The sequence below is a fragment of the Choristoneura fumiferana genome, chromosome 10, assembly GCF_025370935.1.
Source record: "Choristoneura fumiferana chromosome 10, NRCan_CFum_1, whole genome shotgun sequence".
In the NCBI taxonomy this organism is placed as follows: Eukaryota; Metazoa; Arthropoda; class Insecta; order Lepidoptera; family Tortricidae; genus Choristoneura; species Choristoneura fumiferana.
Genome location: NC_133481.1, coordinates 19,714,292 through 19,735,684, shown reverse-complemented (window position 1 = coordinate 19,735,684; position 21,393 = coordinate 19,714,292). Strand labels below are relative to the sequence as shown.

Genomic DNA, 21,393 nt, shown 5'->3' with positions numbered 1-21,393 from the left:
GCGTTGATCCGAATGAGAGGTGCAGTTTTTTTTTAAACAAGTACTGTCAATTGTCTCACTTATTTTTGTCCATACGGCAGAAGTATGTGGATATTAAATATTAACACAACAAATGAAGATTCCATACCAGCATTTAGCGATGTCACTGTCGCAGTCTTAGTAATTAGAACAAATATGAAATACACTAATAGTGTAACTGTATCCCTCTCAGATGGCTTGACAGTTGTAATGTCAGTACAATGTTCTGCGGTACAAAAACTAAGTTTGTAATTAATCAGCAATCAAATATTTAGTTTTAGGGATATCGGTGTTGCTAGGTTTTTGTTTGAACGGTCAGTCCTTTTGTGGTACACTTACAATTAGCTTTACACAGATCATAGACTTTCGAAGCACACCTTGTGATATATCCAATAAAGAATAAAACATGTCAAATTAGAATAATTGTTTATTCATTTATCCTATTCAGCAGACTTTGGTAGTGAAGGAGAATACACCCACTAAGCTAAGAAAAAAAAAACTAATTCGTCAAACAATATTTTAGACTATCGCGGTCATTACTAATGAGGGCTATCGTTTTTTGTCTCACTAGATGGCGCACTGTTGCGTGAGGTTTTTAAGTATGGCTTTCAAAGTCTGTTATTACGGGCGTGAAAACAAAGTTTAGGTTAAAATCATATTTAATACACTTTAAAACCGTACCATAAAAATATCGAGCATGCCACAGTGTTGCATAGTCCCCGTTTTATTCGGAAAAAAAGGGAGGACAAAGGTTTCCGAAAGACAAAACTGTCTCAAAACACAGACATTCATTGCCCCGGAACGCATATTTGCCATAATTAATTTCAGATATTGCAAATTATTCTAATTATAAAAAAAACCCGCGTAGCTCACCCAAAAACCATGAGATTTGACATTTCGGAGACCTCACGCTACACTAGCGCCTCTAGTGGCGAATTCATACGCGATAGCCCTCATTTTATGAATTAAATTCGGGTTTTGTTCCGCGTACCTTGATTTTAGAGCAGCTCGATATTTCATGCGCCATGATCATGAGACTACTGGAGAATATGGTATTTGACTATTTTGTATATGTTTTATAAATTAAAACTACACAATGCTTGTTATCGAATAAAGAAACAATTTTTAAGCTACCTTTACAAATAAAAAAGTTATGAGGGTTTGAAATTCAAAATTAGACAGAGAAAGACATGGCATGTGACGTCACACGCCAGTACCGCCATACTTGCTGGATAGAGAGAAGCGTTTGAGAAAGAGACAGGTATAAGGATTTTTCAAAAAATCACTTTAAATCCAATTTTCAACCGATTTAAGTTTTCTCTTCGCTAAACATTGTCTGTATATCTATATTTTCATAATATATTAAGATATGGCAAATTCAGGAGTTGTCAAAATTGCCGGTATGCTGATATAACTGTCAGTCAGAAAAATAAATCGGATGTAACCGATCTATACGGAGGATCTATACCTGATTGATGATTTTGTCAAAATTAGACATTAATGTCATTGTAATAAGAACCACGGCACGCGTCATCGTGAATGACTACCTTTACCCACAGAGTACCTTTTTTATATACTGAGATTGTACCGAGACCTTTTTACCTTCTTCCCTTCCTAACAAGTTGCCCACTACTACTGGAATTCGAACTCACTTTAAAGTCACGGCAAAATACACTCACACTCACAGTATCGCTCAATTTTTTCGTATTATCACAAACATGATCAGGCTTAACTATTATTTAGCACTGGTGACCACGTAATTGACAACTTAAAACCGTTTTCTCGATTAAAGTTAGGGTATTTCGTAACTTCGATAGCTTCCCTCACTAATCGTTGTATGTAATGGTAGTAAGTAGGTATATATCAAACTTACAAGGAAAACTATAACGGTTAAGTTTTCTTGAGAATTATTAGTAGTTTATGATTAAATAGCAGCCTATAAGGTATAAAATATACCTAAACTTGAAATATTCCGTACATAAGATGAAATCCTTAAAAAAATATTGCTTAATTTTTTAATAATAGCCACGGAACCCTATTTCGGGTGTGTCCGGCCGGTTTTTTTTCATAAATAGAAATTTTTTCCCGGCATTATTTAGTCTAGTTTTAGTCGCATTATTTTAAAGTAAGTAAGTAAATGGTTTTTAGTATAAATTGTACAAATAAAATAGCGGATACTTAAGAATTTTTTTGGTAGTTTTTTTTCTTCAAATCCTGGCAACAATAATAAATACGTTCGAGTAGCCCACCATAATATATTGCAAAAACGTCTACCGAAACAAACCCAAGTGTTTGAGCACCTCTTTGGTTTGAGCTGTCAAAATTTGTTATCGATTGATCCGCGTTTCTGAACGTTGAATGAATTGTCAAAATCCAATTTGTGCCGTCCTTCTTGTTTGTTTACTTTCAAAAATAACAAAATTATGACTAAAGTTTATTAATAATGACAAAGCGGATGCAATATTTCGGTACGGCTTTCTTTTTGTGTTCGCTGACATATTTGACTAGAGTCGTATTGACTGAGATTTTCGAGGACGAGACCGCGCAAGTGGAGGAGTGGTTGGAGCAGAACGATCTCGGTGAATACAAGAAGTTGTTCAAGGAATATGGTAAGTAATAGTGCTAATTGATCGATTAAATTATGAAGCGTTGCGTCAGTGACTACTGAATATATCGAGTTATTCTTTTGAGCGCGGTTCCTTTTTAATTTGAACCAATCGCCGCGCCCCCTTAGTTGGCGATGTTATGGCATAATTTAGAAGGGGAGGGAAAGTTTCGTGTCCAACTCGGAATATTAATGAGTGCACATTCATTCTTTCATTAGCTAAAGTAGTGTCCTGGGTAGTTCATAAGTTTTTATAGTAAATTTCAGTCTAGTATTTACACATGTAGATAGGTAGTATGTGTTTTTTTTATTAAATTGTAATAGAAATCTCCACCATCCGTAAATAAAGAAATTCATGTTCGACGTTCTATGTTTACCAGTACGTGTTGCTCATGTGAATTTAGAAACTAAAGGAGAAACATTTTAATTCTTGACTTAATATACATACATTTACATTTGTTTAATCAATATGTAAATGTAGTAAAAATTTACGTTGTAGGTACATAATACTATGAGGTACTATCATGATGTTGCCAACTGACTGTAATAAGAAATAACAAACTAAAAAAACAGCCAGCCAGCCTTATGGGCACCCTGCCCAATAGCAAGGACTTGGGTGATATTTGTAAATATAGGTTTATAGGATTAGAGTAAGTTAGTTTTAGTTCTTTTTTTATTTATTTCTGTTAATTATTGTATATATTATTTGTTTGTTTATAAATAAATTTATTCTATAAAACAACATAAATGTAAGATTGGTTATTGGAATCTTTTTGTATTTTTTATTTCAATTCCAAATTTTTTGTTACTTTTACGGTCATCCCGTAAAACCTATAAGTATCGAAAATACAAACTGAAATATAGATGCACAGAAAAACCAGAAAAATAAGACCAGCACTGGGAATCAAACCCCTGAAAAAACCACCAAAAAACAATCTTAATTTGATTGCTTAATAACAATATCTCTTGTCCGGGTGAGCGGTTAGTTCCGATGGAGTGCCGAAAAGTTTCTCGATGAGGGCTACGGCATAGATGTCGCTAGTGTCGCTGCTTAAGTGGCTAAATAAGAAACAACACAAGCTGAGATATGAGGTGCATAGGAGAAATTCATGTCTGTATCGTTGTCCAGCGGTGGTGTAGCGGTATAGCACACGGCACGGAATGCCGAGGACCTGGGTTCGATTCCCAGCGCTGGTCTTATTTTTCTGGTTTTTCTGTGCATCTATATTTCAGTTTGTATTTTCGATAACAACATTAATGGTTTGTGCCTACAATACAATATAAATTCATTTTTTTAAACATCACAAATTAGTACAGCGAGATTTCATAAATAAAATAGGCAGGGTGGATATTAGGTGGGATAGCTGTAGTTTATACATTTAATTTATAGGAACACGTTACCCTTTTTGCATATTTCATTTTACTTTTGCAATAACAATCACACTTGTTCTTGTATTTTCTTTCTTGCACACACATTGTGATTATAAACTGCAACAGTAAATTATATTACGTAAATTGCTGGGTTAATGTGGACTGCTTTCATTGTCAGGTGCTAGTGGGTAGTTTTACTTTATGGCGATAAAGTAGTTGGTTGATAGTCATCACCCAAAGAACTAGCGATTGAGAGGAAAACAAATTTTGTATTATTTCTTTCTAGAACTGTGGGCACTTTTTCACCTCTTAACCCTTCATTTCTTTTGAAAAAAAAAATACAAAAAAATCTACTTAAATAGGCATTACCAGGAAAAATGTTGGATTTCCAACATTAGAAATCCAACATTATGTGCCTCCAGAGAGCTCAAAACAATATTCTAAGGGTACTCTCATCGGTGACTTGGTATGCTCACAATTCAGAAATTAGATGACCAGATGGCCTAGTGGTTAGAGAACCTGACTACGAAGCTTGAGGTCCCGGGTTCGATTCCCGTGTCGGGGCAGATATTTGTATGAAAAATATGAATGTTTGTTCTCGGGTCTTGGGTGTTTAATATGTATTTAAGTATGTATCTATCTATATAATTATGTTTATCCGTTGCTTAGTACCCATAACACAAGCTTACTTTGGGACTAGGTCAATTGGTGTGAATTGTCCCGTGATATTTATTTATTTATTTATTTCTGTAAGCTTACTGTTTGTGGTGTACAAAAAAGAGTCATTGTATTGTATTTGTATTATCCTTAGACTTTCGTAACACACGGGCAGACCCGGATCAACGATTTTTTTGAACCAGGGCACCTTGATGGTGGCGCCCCCTCCCTTCAGTGTTTAAGAAAAACTGTTAAACTACCAATGAGTAGCATTTTTCTTCTTTTCTTCTTCTTCATATCTTGTCTCAAGGATTTGGCGCCCCCCTGAAACTGCCGCCCGGGGCCAGTGCCCCTATTGCCCCCCCTTAGATCCGGGGCTGCACGCGGGATAACCCAGAACGAATTAGCTCCACCCATCTATAACAATGGTCCGCACTAACCGGCCTACCTAACTAATACTAATATGTGTTGTGTATGGTGTAGTAACTCCCAGGAGACCCATGACCATTCAATTAATCGGGCCACCATCTGTCATAACGCCTCTTACCACGAGATCGCCGTGCAATCTACAAGGTACAATTAAATAAAATAGCTGAAAACCTCAGACACTTCAACAGCCTTTTCTTATTTTAAGTTCGTTTATTGCATTTCTAACAAATGCCTCCCTCTTAGAACGCCAGAACGAACGACAACTCACCATATTATGATTGGTTTTTTGGAGTCTTTATGTATTTTTTATTTCAACTCCAAATTTGTGACTTTTACGGGTATCCCGTGAAACCATATCGAAAATACAAACTGAGACATAGATGCACAGAAAAACCAGAAAGAGACCAGCACTGGGAATCGAACCCAGGTCCTCAGCAATCCGTGCTGCGTGCTATAACCCCTACACCACTGCTGGACCACCACTTTCATTCACCGGTTGCCCGCAACTCTCACGATGTCGTCAGTCCACCTTGTGGGAGGCCTGCGAACGCTTCGTCTTCCGGTTCGTGGTCGCCACTCGAAGACTTCTCTCCCAACGGTTATCTGTTCTTCGAGCGGTGTGGCCCGCCCATTGCCACTTTAACTTGCACTCGTATATATATCTTGCTAAGTCAGTAATTCTACTAATTTCTCGTAATTAGGTACTTACTCATAATACGCTTGTACATAATTTGTACTTGTCAGTTGCAAAACATTTAGGTTTCAAACTCTTCCTAACACTCCAGACTCCAGTTCATCATTTCCTGATATTCTTATTTTTTTATGTTCTCCGGGCACCTTGTATTCGCCATTGCGTATAGTCGATTAAAGAAGCGGCCACACCGCTGCTTAAAAAACGGTGACGGTACGGAATCGCAGTGACGCATCGTATGCGCACGCGCACCGTTATTATCGCATGCCCTTCACAGTCCACACTGCTGCTTAAAATACGCAGACGGTGCGGAATTCCAGTGACGGACGGAAAGCACGCATAAAAAACGGTACGCATACGATGCGTCACTGCGATTCCGTACCGTCACCGTTTTTTAAGCAGCGGTGTGGCTGCTCCTTTAAACAATGCTTTACCATGTTTACGACAGTTCTTAGGAATCTGGAAAAAAATCTAATGGAATTGAATCTGCACTCATATGTTACCGTGTTTTTCGACAGCTAATTGATAGGAACTACCTGGTAATTAAACTTTTGGACAAACCTAAAAAAACGTTGTACGCAATATCGATTTACAGTCATTGGTTAAGTTTAAATTGTAAAATTCACATTTTAACATTATTTTGCTAAATATGTATGAAATTAAAACACGTTAGTTATGGACTATAAAAAACTACGCAAATTTAGAAACTTCTAATACACTTCACTGCGCATAATTAATTATCATAACTCTTAATTAACTTTTAAATAGCAAATGTTACGCCACTATAGTGTCTTGGAGAAATTAAGTTCATTTGACCTGATGAATGTTCCCTTAATGTTTACGGAAATCAAAAATAACACTGTTTATTTTAAGTCAAAAAGGATCCATCGATCAACAGAAATTAGATTCAAATTCAAATTACTTTTCCCTAATGAAAACGATAACAATGCGACAGAATAGCGATAATGCCTGAGTACAGGCCGCGGTCCCGGTTCCACGTCCCCACCACAAACATCGGGGGTGGGGGTGGGGGTAGGCCTCCCCGGTGAGCTCCGGCTCCGAGCGTGCTCAAGCCAGTCTAGCCGCAGCCACTGCCGCGTGCAGACACTCAACACATATCCGCGGCACACCACACAAATGTTTTAACGTAATGTGATAAAAAAACAACCCCCTCATAATCCAGCTTAATCATAATTATAGTGTTCTAACCTGAATGTGACTAGACATTTAATTCACGATGTGGCAGTTTGAAGACTCTGAGATATGCTCTATCGGCATGATTCATCCTTCTCACAGCCGGAATTCGGGGCTGTCCATGCTATCAGGAGTATCACAGTTCTCAGGTACCAAACTTAACTAAAACTTATGTCATTTTGCTTTTACTATCGTGAAATTTCCCATAGTAATCGAATTATTTACTACAAAATTACGCTCTTGTTTTGGTGTTTCGGCAATCTCATTATAGCACAAAGAAAGTTTTTTGATGTTAAGGGTGGTGGAACTGTGATTATATCTTTAACTTATTTAAAATTAAGCAAGAATAAACTTTACTGCGGTATTTTTGCTTTGTTTCTTGCGTGTTTCGTTACAGAGATGATAGCTTCTTTGTCGATCGCTGATCTTGTTTACATTTGGCTACCTGAATTACGACAGGACAAAAGGGTCATAATTTCAGCAGTCTATATGTTTAACAACTAATATTGTGACTGACTTTGTATACATTTCAAGCTTAAAATATAGTTGAAGATATACAATAAAAATCTGATGATTAATCCTACTGTTCTATAAAAGCTTGTAACTACCAAGGACATCAAAGACGATAAGTAATCCAACAATCTAAATTGGAATGAAACAGGATTGTAAATTAAAAACTTTTTTTTAAACAGAAACAGTAAACAGAAAAAATGCACAACGTGCTGAAATGACGACGACTAATAAGGTTTTCCACAATAATAGGTAATTTTATATCCATAATATATTATTAGATTGCATAGAATAGAAACGCATTTAAAACCTCGTCAAAGTGCACAGACTTGCTGTCCTTTTGATGATTGTTTTAAGAGTCGATCTTTGTTTTAACTAGTTTGTATTTCTCCGTCTAAACTATAAACTCTAAAGCAGTATTAAAACTGCTCAAACATATCTCATTTCTACTATCACAGTTTTAAAGGATCATGGATGGAACTGGTTTTAGAAATTACATCACTCGGAAGACGCCATTCAAAAATGTAAATATCTGTGTCAAGATTAATAAATCTGTAGATTTCTTATTTAGCATATTTTTTATTAGGTACTTTCAAAATGTATTTTCGTATATCCCCTAAAAACCTTCCCAGGGCGTAGCACCAAATCTGGCTACATGGAAATCTCAATCACCACAATCTGCGTTAAAGAGGCTACAGACACTGACGTTATCAATGATTTTGTCCAATGGCAACATTGATAAAAACACTGCCAGTAATTAAGTCTCGTAAAGTGACCATGGATTGATATAACTGACGGTTAACCATCTCTACGGAACGGCATGTCAGTTAACACTAATCAATGGATGGTGAAACAGCCCCTAAGTCTCGTAAAGTGAATACTGGACTTTGATATTGAGAAATAAGTGACACGGTTTTAGCAAACCAAGTCCTGTAAATATCCGTTGCGATATTCAACAGCGCTAGAATTTTGCAAGTGTTGTGATAATAACTATACAAACATCTACTAAACTACCAATCAATCCGACCCCTGGAGGACCAAAATGCCCCAAAACAATCACCAATAGATATTATTTACTAACTTGTTTGTTGTTTTGCTTTGAATAATGCAATTCACATGTGTATCTTCACCCTTTTTAGTGGTCGGATTTACTTGTAATTTGGTATGTGTAGGGTATGGTATGTGTCAATGCATTTGACTCTTGGTCCACAGCCACAGTAGAACGTTGTCTGTCACAGTCAGTGTTTTAAAGCAATAGAGTACAGATTGAAAAATTCAATCGAAAATACAAACTGAGACATGGATGCACAGAAAAACCAGAAAAAGAGACCAGCGCTGGGAATCGAACCCAGGTCCTCAGCAATCCGTGCTGCGTGCTATAACCCCTACACCACCGCTGGACAGGAATCTAGACACGAATTTTTCCTATGCATACATATCTCAGGTTGCTTATTATCTACTACGCTACTTATGCAGCAGCACTAGCAACAAAGTACCAAAGTAACAAATTTGGAGTTGAAATAAAAAATACAAAAAGACTCCAAAAAACCAATCATAATTTGATTGCTTAGTAGCGACATCTCTTGTCTGGGTGAGCGGTTGGTACCGAAAGAGTGTAACGTCTCTCGATGAGAGCGGAACATAGATGTCGCTAGTGCTGCTGCATAAGTAGCGTAGTAAAAAATAAGCAACCTGAGATATGTATGCATAGAAAAAATTCGTGTCTAGATTCCTGTCCAGCGGTGGTGTAGGGGTTATAGCACGCAGCACGGATTGCTGAGGACCTGGGTTCGATTCCCAGCGCTGGTCTCTTTTTCTGGTTTTTCTGTGCATCCATGTCTCAGTTTGTATTTTCGATATGGTTTCACGGGATACCGGGAAAAGTAACAAATTTGGAGTTGAAATAAAAAATACAAAAAGACTCCAAAAAACCAATCATGAAAAATTCAACCTTTTCTAATATAATAAGTTTTCATTAGTTAGTCTACTTTGGAAATGCCAGGAGCAAGCTAAAAGTTGGAACGTAATTGCTAGCATATCTAACAAAGAGCTAAAAAAACTACAGAATTTAATTGGCAAATGTAGTCGGGTCATAAAGTTAGCCTGTGGCACAAGCGACGGTAGAAAAGTCGGGGGAGGAAGTGTGAACATTTTCGTAGATTCGATACCAATAAGTTGCCTGGCATTTCCGGCTGATATTTTCCTGCTTTCGCTGTTTTATGTCAACTCTTGGACCTAGCTAAGCCTATGTAGACCCTTAATGGTTCTGGTATCGTTTGCTCGCTCATTTGACATGTTTATTACGGTATGTAGACATGTACACTTAATGAAGAATGAAATTTATTTATTTATCAAGTGTATTTTGTTCGTTTCTGTGATGTGTATTTTTGTATTTCCTATGAGTCATGTTACTTGAAATAAATGAATATTATTATTATTAAAAGGCCAACAGTGAAGGACAAATTAATTTTGTTGTCTTAATCATAATACGACACCTTATAACAATTCAGCACAACACAACAGCTATATCAGTTTCGCTTATTTTAAAATCTAAAGCTTGACCTCTGAGCGTATATTAAGTAACTTGGGCCGGTTTTTAAGTGCAGCCACCGCTCACAGAGCGAGCAGCTCTTGGAACTAATTCAAAAAGGTCTGCGTCCACTGAGCACGGCCTTCGCTGAGGTCTATCTTTGCCAATGTGATCGGCACGACTCTGCCAACCTTGTCAAGTCATTTCAGGTTCAATGTCGGTTGCATGGCGTAAACGTCAAAGGCTTTTTACATTTAAAAACTTATGTTACAATTCCTAGCCTTAAGCACTGTCTCTATTATGATGTAGGAACTGTCACATAAAATGGTCAAGCGCTCATTGGTCGGCTATACCACTCAATGTTCTAAAGTTATGAGGATTTAATTTTTGCCGACAAAGGTACAAAACTGTAGACTTGCGGCGTTTTCAAACAAAATCGAATAAGTGGCGCCCAACATGGGGCTACTAAAGTGCGACCTTGCAGAGGTGTTCTTTTTGCGTTTCATAATTTCCCAGCTGGCGTCGAAACGTTGTAAATGTTGTAATATGTATGTGTACTCAATTTTGCAAGTTAATCAAGACTACAGAAGCGAGTGTCCATCTGCAATGGCGCGTTGGGTGAGCGCCAAGCGCCTAAACGAGTGCAATGTTAAGCCACACTTGCATTAATAGACCATCTAGTTCGATGCTTTATTTATGTGGAGCTGACTTGCAGCACTGACCATTAATAAAAGTTTTAAATAATTCATCGTCATCACCATCGTCTTTGTCCCACTTCCCATGCTGGGCCTGTGCCGCTGCGGGACGGGACACCTGTGTGTAGGAGGCCTGTGCCTCTTCTCAGAATGAAAAGGATTGGCCGGCAGCTCCCACGCGAACCCAGTGCAAAGTAAAAACTTCACAACTACGCCATACAATTGCTTCGTAGATGCATGCAAGAATTACATAATTCAGGGTTAATTATTACTCATATCCCAATCCAAATACGTCTGTGATCAAACGATTTGTTGGGATATAACGTGAGATTGGCATCTTGGTCGTTTTAACCGACTTCTAGGAAGTGGTCCTGCATAATGTCCTCCTTATGTATTTTTATGCCAGTGAACGCTTTCGTTTTTTCATTAATGACTAATGGCCAGCTCATAATTCGACATAACTTTGCTTGAAAGGTTCCTGGGCCTTCTATACTTCTACCCTCACATTTTAAATCGGTGGCCTATGATAAATTAGAATATGTGCTATCACATGGAAATTACAGTCATAAAGTCTCGTAAATGGGAGTCAGCGCCGGATTGTAGCTCGTAAATGGCGACGCAATCGATTCCGTTTTGCTGATAAGTTTTTATGATGCTCCTAGCATTTCGGCTAGCTACTGGGACTGCAACGCGACATATTATATTGTATTAACTAGCTAGTCTAGACGAATGCTAATTACTAAGTAATTTGGTTTAAGTACAGGGACGTAATGAAGAACTTTTATCAAAGTTTGGTATTATTTAGCTTTTGCCCTATATTTTATTTACCTATAACCTAACTTTACTTTGCCGTAGTATGCTTGTTGTGTGGGTGGATCAAGTTTTGGGAATCGAATTTAGTCCCCGAGCAGTGGACTTGAAAGATTTGTCATCATTAAAAAACATAAGTACCCTAAAACGAGGCTACTTTGCACCGATGTTTGCTCCAAATTTCGTAATCTTTGCTTTATTTTAAAAATTATTATGCTGTAGTATTTTCATATATGTATTTATGTAAAGTAGATCAATTTATTGGGGAATGTATCGGGTACCGGGACATCGACCTGCAAGACATTTAAACAAAATACAGAACTGAAGTGGGGCGCAAAGTAGCCTCGTTTTACGGTACGTTTACATATTTTTTTTTATTAGTTGCTTCTAATAATTCCAAATCAATGGTACTGCATCATTTATATGGCACAATATTTACTGAAAATCTTTTGTTACGGTACACTCTGTATATTGACCGCTTAGAGACCAGTACCCATAGTGTAAGTTTTCGGTTACAAAACACGTCTCGATCGCGTTCGCGTAAAATCTCAATTTGTATGGAAACACGAACATCGCAAACGTTCCGCTAGAGGCGCTGTTCGTGTTTCCATACAAATTGAGATTTTAACGCGAACGCGATCGAGACGTATTTTGTAACCGAAAACTTACACTAAGGGCACAGCTCTCTTGCCGTACTCGTACAATATAAATAGCTATAAAAAACTAAAAGCTAATGGAACGATGTGGTCTAGATTTTTTTTTATCGGAAATGAATACGCTAATCAACGATACCTCACTTGATAGTTTAAAATTAAATACTGTAAGTAAATGTAACATTGACCCGAATCCCAGGCTGGGACGCCTACGAATGGTCCAAATGAACTGTCGCGTGACGTTCAGCTGAGCGCTGCATTAACATACTACAAATTGCTCTTCATGCAATCTCTTGCATTCTACATTTATGTCGACAACTTTGATTTCAGCTTTCTTGAATCACATTTTCAAGCATCGGTTTTTCAAGATTCAGTCTACCTAACCATACTTTCGAACCAATACTGTGACACCTTTTCATGGTGCACTGCCGTTTGATTGAACAAAATATTTTGCACCAAATTTTCCTTCTGAAATACTTATCGCAGTAGTTTTATTTCCCAAACGAGTCTTTAGCTCATTTATATTTTTCGCATTTTTTTTATTCATTTGGTCAAATTGTTATTTGACATCGTTTTACTTTGTCAAGTTTAATTAAGACAAACGTTTACTAAGCAAACGTTTTCCTCTGGCTAATAGATGTTCCAAAAAAATGTGTGTTCAATTCATCACTTCGCATACTCAACTTATATCAGCGAGCAAGCAAGACTTGTCGGGGCAGATGTGACTGGGATAGATTAGGTTAGAAGACTAACGAACGACTAGCGGTAGCGGAGTGGAGGTTTTTTTTTAACAGCCCGAAAAACCTTTCTTGGCAGTGAAATCTCATTTAGTATGTAAATCCCATATGCCATGCAATATTTTGGGAAGAGTAGGTATGTTATGTCAAACGATTAATTTTGACTAAAAATAAAATATGATACTAGTTAGATCGAATAAGTATTTGTTAAACATATACTTTTTGAAAAATATATGCTAACTGTAAAAATACGAAAAGTGGTTTTGACTAATGATTTTTGCCAAATTGTAATTTGGGATAAATAGTTTGGGATGTAACTTTGGTACATTAGTAATCCGTTCTGAAATATTAGAAATCAGCTGTTTTTTTCTCATATTAACTAGCCGGCCTAAGCGTATCCCAGTTCCGACGATGCTGTGTCCCGATCTTTAGTTTGGAGCAGCAAAAATTTAAAAAATATTGTTTATTTCTCGAATGTGGCATAATGACCATTGGGCCAGCTTAACCCTTCATCACTGGGAGGGCGCATAAGGGTGCACGCTCAGAACTCACTTGTTGCAGCGACCCGGGTGAAAGTGGGGCATCGAGCTACGACCCGGCCCCTACCGGTTGCACGGGCGAAGCAGGACTCGCGTTTCTGTGCTGGGTGTGTCGATACGAAACACCCCAGTGACTCCCGACAGTACCTTGTATGCTAGATAGGACAAAGAGCAACATCGACGCCGACTTTGCCAGCGCAAAACGGAAATGCGGACCGATTAGTGCAAACCTTAAAAAGTGACAATTACGATATCCTTTTAATACACAATACACAAGATTTTAGATGCAATCTACAGAGGGTTTAAATATTTATTGCGTATTTTTATCAACGTGGTTTTGTTAGTTAAGTTAAATAAGCATCAGATATTTCGATTCGATAGGGTGTAATTTACCAAAAAGACGCGACTAACATTACAGACTGATCTTTCACCATCTCCATCTTAGTATTGCTAAAAGTAATATTTATTTTGGGCTGGCCGTAATCTACTTGTAACTAGTCTATAATCTATAATGAGGGATACAAAATTGCCAATCCAACGTTTTCAAGGGACAGTATTGAATCTTCTAACAAATATTAGCCCAATCACTGATTCTAGACGACGAATTCGACGCTATATCTCAAGGAATTAGATTGAGATCCGTGCAAAATGAATACAAGGATTTCGTAAGTGGTATAGTCAATGTTTGCTTTCTAAATTGATTTCTGGAATCGCTTGAAAACGCTGATTCAGGGAGTTCGTGGCTAAAGGACTCTCAGACACTACTGTGAATTACGATTTAAATTTTAAAGCCTCCTTTACATGTAGCTAAAATGTGGTTGATTTTTGTTGTCGTCTACCTCATCATCATCAGCCGGAAAACGTCCACTGCTGAACAAAGGCCTCCCCCTTAGAACGCCCAGAATGAACAACATCTCGCCACTTGCATCTACCAGTTTACCGCAACTCTCACGATGCCGTCAGTCCACCTGGTGGGAGGCCTGCTTATCTACCTGTCTGGAGACAATTTTCGATATATCCGTTTGCGAGATATCTTTGAAACGCATTCCTTTTATTCCTCGTGCAGTGAAAGCCAGTCCAGACGCTGTGTTCTTTATGATATTGTTTTCGCCAGCCAACCAAAATTTTGATCCTAAACTTTGCAAGGCTAAGCCATTGTTCCACAGTAACTCCTAAAGCTTCCAAAGTGAAAATGCTAATGAAATAACTGGGATTCCGATAGTTTGCAAGATGGCCCCTAACTTTGCCAATTTTAGATATCGGGGTAGCGTTATGTAAAAACTTCATAAAGGCCAGAGGTAACGGTGTACAAACAAACAAAGATCTCGTGTAGATTACTTTACTGGCGAGGTTATTGTTATTTTTATTCGAAACTTTCGTAGGCCTCTCGTTTGTTAGAGTGATTTCCTTCAATCTGACAATGTTTTTTCTTATGACGTATACTGAATGTTTGGTATACGCTGTAAGCTAATTAAGCTGTAATTCTTTGTTTGCGTTTAAACAAATTGTTAATTATAAGACTGTTCTACCATCGTGGTTTATGTTCTATTTGTTCTAAGATGATTCAAATGACACATGATGATTATGTAACTTTGTGAGGCGGTAACTAATTTTTAATTTTTTCCAACATAGATACAATGCTTGAAAAAATGAAATCACATTAAACTGCTGATTATTCGAATATTTGAACTCAAATTTGCTGACAAATTGTTAATTTACTGCGTAGGCACTGTGTTATATTAACTTACTTTCTTTAATGAACGCCCTTACAATAGTTACAATGTTGTTCCAATAGGCCGCAAATGCTAGTGGTGAGGGTTATCGGTAAAATTAAAAGCGGTAAAATAAACGAACGTATTATTAATTAGCAATATTGTTCGTCAGAGTCGGAAAGTGACACTCCAAGTGTTGAATAAATTATATTTTAAAACTCAAATAAGACTTTCAGTTCGACAGCGTAACGTTTAAACCAACAAATAATGCTATTTCCACTTTTAGCACTAAGTACATGCAAAAGTATCGATAGTTTGCGTAACGGTAGGAGGGACTCTAGTTACGTCAGTTTGGCATCTGTCATTTGACTCATTTTAGAACAAATCCTACTAATATTATAAATGTGAAAGTTTGTGAGTGAGTGAGTGAGTGAGTATGTTTGTTACTTTTTCACGCTGAAACGGCTGGACGGATTTGGATGAAATTTGGCGAAAAGTTAGTTTATAACCTGGATTAAAACATAGGATACTTTTTATCCCGATATTCCCACGGGATAGGGATAAAACTTGAAATAACAACCGCTGGGCTTAGAGCCATGAAATTTGGTATGTAGGTAGCTGAACGTCTGAAATAACACATAAGCGACTTTTTACCCGATATTCCCACAGGATACCTAGGGATAAAATCTCGAAATAACAACCATTGGGCTTAGAGCTATGAAATTTGGTATGTAGGTAGCTGGACCTCTGGAATAACACATAGGCTATTTTTTCCCCGATATTCCCACGGGATAGGGATAAAATCTTGAAATAATAACCGCTGAGCTTAGAGGCATGAAAATTGGTATGTAGGTAGCTGGACCTCTGGAATAACACATAGGCTACTTTTTATCTCGATATTCCCACGGGATAGGGATAAAATCGCGAAAAACCAACCGCTGGGCTTAGAGTCATGAAATTTGGTATGTAGGTAGTTGGACGTCTGAAATAACACATAGGCGACTTTTGACCCGATATTCCCACGGGATACCTAGGGATAAAATCTTGAAATAACAACCGCTGGGCTTAGAGCCAATAAATTTAGTATGTAGGTAGCTGGAGCTCTGTAATATCACATAGGCTACTTTTTATCCCGATATTCCCATCGGAATAGGGATAAAATCTCGAAATATTAACCACTGAGCTTAGAGTCATGAAATTTGGTATGTAGGTAGCTGAACGTCTGGAATAACACATAAGCGACTTTTTACCCGATATTCCCACAGGATACCTAGGGATAAAATCTCGAAATAACAACCATTGGGCTTAGAGCTATGAAATTTGGTATGTAGGTAGCTGGACCTCTGGAATAACACATAGGCTATTTTTTACCCCGATATTCCCACGGGATAGGGATAAAATCTTGAAATAATAACCGCTGAGCTTAGAGGCATGAAATTTGGTATGTAGGTAGCCGGACATCTGGAATAACACATAAGTACGCTACTTTTTATCCCGATATTCCCACGGGATAGTTTGTAACTAAGGGACCCCTTACATCTCTGTATTATTATTATTTTTTTGTAATTTTTTCTTTTATTGTACAGTGCCCATTGCGGCCTATTTACTGAATAAATTATTTGAATTTGAATTTGGATAGGGAAAATTTTTGAAATTTCAGCTCTGGGTTTAACCTTGAATTTTGTACAGTTATTCACAACACAACCTCAATGAAGACCACGATATAAATTTTGGAAATTTCCAGGGGAATTTTGTAAAATCCCGAAAATTTCAATTGGAACTACCAGACCGGATAGTTTACGCGTGCGAAGCCGCGGGTAAGAGCTAGTAGAATATAAAGTATATCACTCCACAAGCTTGAATAATCCTTGAAATTTGTCGTTTTGCTTAACAATGCATTACTTATCCTAGCCTTATTAATGTTCATAACTTCGTATTTAATTAAACTTAGCTCTATCTCAAACTAGTTCACCATAAACTAGGAACTTAGTACCCTCAGGGTACGACTCCGTTTGCGAGACCAAGACAAGATAGATTTACATAAAACATCGATGATTGTTTCTCTTCAATAATTAAATGCTACGATAGCAGATTCCGTCAATTACGTTGTTCTTAATGAACACAAACTTGGAAACAAAGTTAAGCTTATCGCAGAATAATTTAGCTTTATTTTTTTAATGTAATTCTTTTCACTATATAAATGAATAAAAAAGTATAAAGCAAGAAATAGAGCAAGTCGAAATGATGTTTTTGATATTACTTCACGTCACGTCCTTTGCGCGTTACACATTACACTTTGATCATCAATGATTTTGTAGGTAAGGGTCACAAAACACTTCTCTTTCCATCCCTTCCCTTTCCTTTCCTTCTCGTCCCGTCCCGTCCCGTCTCGTCTCGTCTCTTCTCGTCTTTTACACACCATTGACTTGCTTCGCAGGTTTGCGCAGGTTTCCTGTTTTTCTTCACCAAAAAGAGACAATACGTCAAACCACTAAGTCATCACGACTTCCACTAGGCCCACATGCTGGGAGGATTAGAGACTTGAAATTCAGCGTGACTTTTTATACAACGACGGGAATTTTTATTAAATTCCGAAGCAAGTTAAAGGGGCTGTTTCACCATCCATTGATTAGCGTTAACCGACGGCTAAATGTGATGCCGTCTCCGTCTATTCGAACAAAACAAATAGAGACGGCATCACACCTAACCGCCAGTTAACACTAATCAATGGATGGTGAAACAGCCCCTAAGAGTGCAAAGCGTAGTAATTATATTTAAAAAAAGACCTTGCCAAAACGTGGCAGTAGAGCCTAAAATTAAATTATAAGCGTCATTACTCATTATCTAAAAACTTCCCTTTAGTTAGAAAACTTAGAAACAAAAAAGTTAGAAACTTAGTTATTATTGCTATCAGATTTCTAGAAGTAGCTCTGAGACTTGGAAATAATTGAATCGGGAACTTTTCTTTTGAAGATTACGCGGGCGAATTGCGACTTAGCTACTACTAAATTCTAAAATCGATGTTCATACCCGTCCCTCTCACTCTCGTATTAAATAGTGAGCGTAAGCGGGACCGCGAGATACGAAGATCGAATTTTCCACTTCGTAGTATAGGGATGCTTGGATGGTTTGGGCATGTTGAGAGAATGAATGAAAACAGATTGACTAAGCAGATCTATAAGACGAGCGTGAATGGGAACGTTGGGAGAGGAAGGCCTAGACGAACGTACCACGATCAAATCGGGGACGTTCTGAAGAAAGGTCGGGTCAGGAGTACTCTAAACCGACGTGCATGCATGAAAAGATTGATGAATGTAGAGGAAGCGAGAGTTGTATGCCAGAAGCGTAGCAAGTGGAAGGATGTAGTCTCTGCCTACCCCGTTGGGAAAGAGGCGTGATTTTATGTATGTATGTGTATGTATGTATGTAGTATAGGGCCTTATCATTTTATGAGTTGACGTATGGGGGCTGTTTGAGTGCTCTCCCTAACATTGTTTGGCTCTGTTTCATTTTACCGAAGTTTAAACAGATTTTGGGGCGCTCGCTGTTTGTTTAAAGCATTGGTTTAAAGAAAAAAGTTGCTTTATCTGGATCTAAGACATTGTAAAAAGTGTGTAAGTATGTGATAAGTACACGCTTTCAGTTGCGACGTTTTTTCAAAATAATTCGAGCAATTTAGATGATTACTTGTACAGATAGACATAAAAAATTAAGATTTTCTGACTTTTCTTATTGGTTATGTTGTAAGAGATGCCTTTACCCAAGTTTCTAGGATAACCAATTTCTATGAATGCAAATACCTTTTTCACTTCGCATGCTTGTAAAGTTGGTATTTATGCTGGATCTAGGCGACATAAAATTACTTATTGTGCTCTAGTGCATAAAGCAAAATCTTTGTCTAAGACCAAGATAATCAGGTGCCAGCCACAAACAAAAAAGTTTCTATATATTTTTAAAATTAATTTTAAAACTAAAAATCAATCAAAATATATCAATAAAACTAAAAATGTATACTTATATAGCAAATTAGCAATGCATGAAAAATAAAAGGTACTTAGTAAGTGAACAATTATTTTTTCCGCTGTTGCCATTTAATTTCCTTTCAATCGAAGTGAAAAGCAGTGTAAAACTCGAGCATCAAACCCATTTTCCCCTCGACGTATCTATCCACCCTCGCCGTTTCTACAATCTATTATTTAATGCCTTTATCTTTTGATTGCGTTCTCTTTGTTTTTTCACCGCTTCAGACCTGAGTACATAATTATTTGGTTTTTAATTTCTGGTATTGCTTAATACCTTTACGCGTTTCTGAAAAAGGGTCTAAATAGTTGGACAGATAGATAGTCATCAAAGTGATCTCAAAGGGGTCTCATTTTTATCCTTTTTAGATACGGAATCCTTAAAATGCCACTACCAAGCCTTTCCAACGTTAAATTCATCATTAATTCACTCCTACGGTGGTAATACGGTCATTAAACTTCAGCTAATAAAACTTGTATTTAGCCATTAAAAAGCTAATTCCATTGATATGAATCTTGAAGGTACATCGCTCGTAAGCAGTGATATCGTGCCGCACGCGACTATCTAACTTGCTAAATAGGTATTATGTGTTATGTAACAGCTAGGATTACAGCCTGAATAGCTTAAAATGTAAATTGGGATACGAATATTGGAAATTCGCAAGTGCTCGTGGGTGTTAATGAAGAAGCTACGATTCAGATTATACGCGCGGAAATGTTATTAGACGTTTTAATTTTAATACCTATTATTTGGATTCTGTATCATTCGAAAGGCTCAGGGCGACTTCGTCCACAGTCCTATTTCTTCAGTAGTTTTTATTTTATTTTATGTATCTCAACAATTACACTATATTTTACCAAAAAATGACGCCAAACTGCAGAACAGTTTGTCTCTCCTTATTTTTAATATTGGGTTTACTCGTAAATATTTAGGTATTCGTACTGCCACTACACCCTACTACATATATTTAGGCATAGGTGCTTCAGTTCAGGTATCAGTTACATACATCACTAAGTTTATTACATAATTAAATTATTTCATCAAGCAAATTATATATCAATAAATACGCTTTTAATTTGGTTTTAATTCTCCTCTATTGCACTCTGTCTCACGGTAAAGTTTGTTGAAAATTCGTAGTAAAATCGATAGTACTCCTGATTCCGAGTAGATATAACATAAAAATTTCAAAATCCCAGGAAGAAAGTTTGGGTACAACTTTTCAAGAGAATGGCCCAGACTTGGCCCAGATACCAAGGTTAGGTTATACAGTGAGATGGTATGGAAACACTCGCGTGCATATTTATCTAACCAACTGAAATTAGACATTAAATTCTTCGTCAATTTCAATACATTTAATTTTTAGGCACCCTATAGTGTGCGGTATCGTTGGATAGGTCTTTTAAAACCATTAGGGGTTTGCTAATGGATTTTCAGATCCAGTGATTTGTTTGCGAAATATTCAACTTTAAAGTGCAAATTTTCATTAAAATCGAGCGCCCCCCCCCCTCTAAAATCTAAACCGGTGGGTGGAAAAATTTGGAAAAATTCAGGATGGTAGTAAATATATCAAACTTTCAAGGAAAACTATAACGGCTAAGTTTGCTTGAGAATTATTAGTAGTCTATGAGTAAATAGCAGGCTTAGGTATAAAATATACCTAAACTTGGAAGATTCCGTATAAAATACGAAATCCTTGGAAAAATATTACTTAATTTTTTTTTTCGTAATGGCTAGGGAACCCTATTTTGGGCGTGTCCGACACGCTCTTGGCCGGATTTTTTTATTTGAGAGCTGGTTTTCTAGCGATGGTTCTTAGACATGTTTTATCAAAATCGGTTCTGCCGTTTTTGAGATATTGAACTTTGAAGTGACAATGTCGGGGGCTTTCCAACTTTATGTTGGTTAGGTAAATTCTTTTCGCTTTTTTCACGTGCTTGTGTTTTATTTAACGATCATCTACGGATAAGTTTCGTTACACTTCATAACGTCCAGGTAAAGTTAAACAAAAGAAACTCCCGTCAGTTATTACGTAGTCTCGAGTTTTATTATTTTCTCAAGCTTGTTTGTAGAGCTCGAGACGTGAACGTAACTTTTAACGAACAAAATTCGTTATCATAATCCTCCTTCGAGGCGAACTTCTGAGTCCCGATGCTGGCGCAATTTTAATGCAGAGACATCTCTTGGAGACGTGCTAAGCAAGTTTTTGTCAGAATTTACCTATA

General features: G+C 37.3%; 1 protein-coding gene across 1 annotated transcript in view; it reads left to right on the top strand.

The window, feature by feature from the left end:
• Positions 1–2,377: 2,377 nt before the first annotated feature.
• The window catches only part of LOC141432267 (apoptosis-resistant E3 ubiquitin protein ligase 1), a 73,350-nt gene continuing 54,334 nt past the window's right edge, over positions 2,378–21,393 (top strand). The window contains exon 1 of the mRNA XM_074093815.1: positions 2,378–2,627. Coding sequence (XP_073949916.1) covers positions 2,462–2,627 — 166 coding nt within the window. The 5' untranslated portion in view covers positions 2,378–2,461. The remainder of the gene's footprint in view (positions 2,628–21,393) is intronic.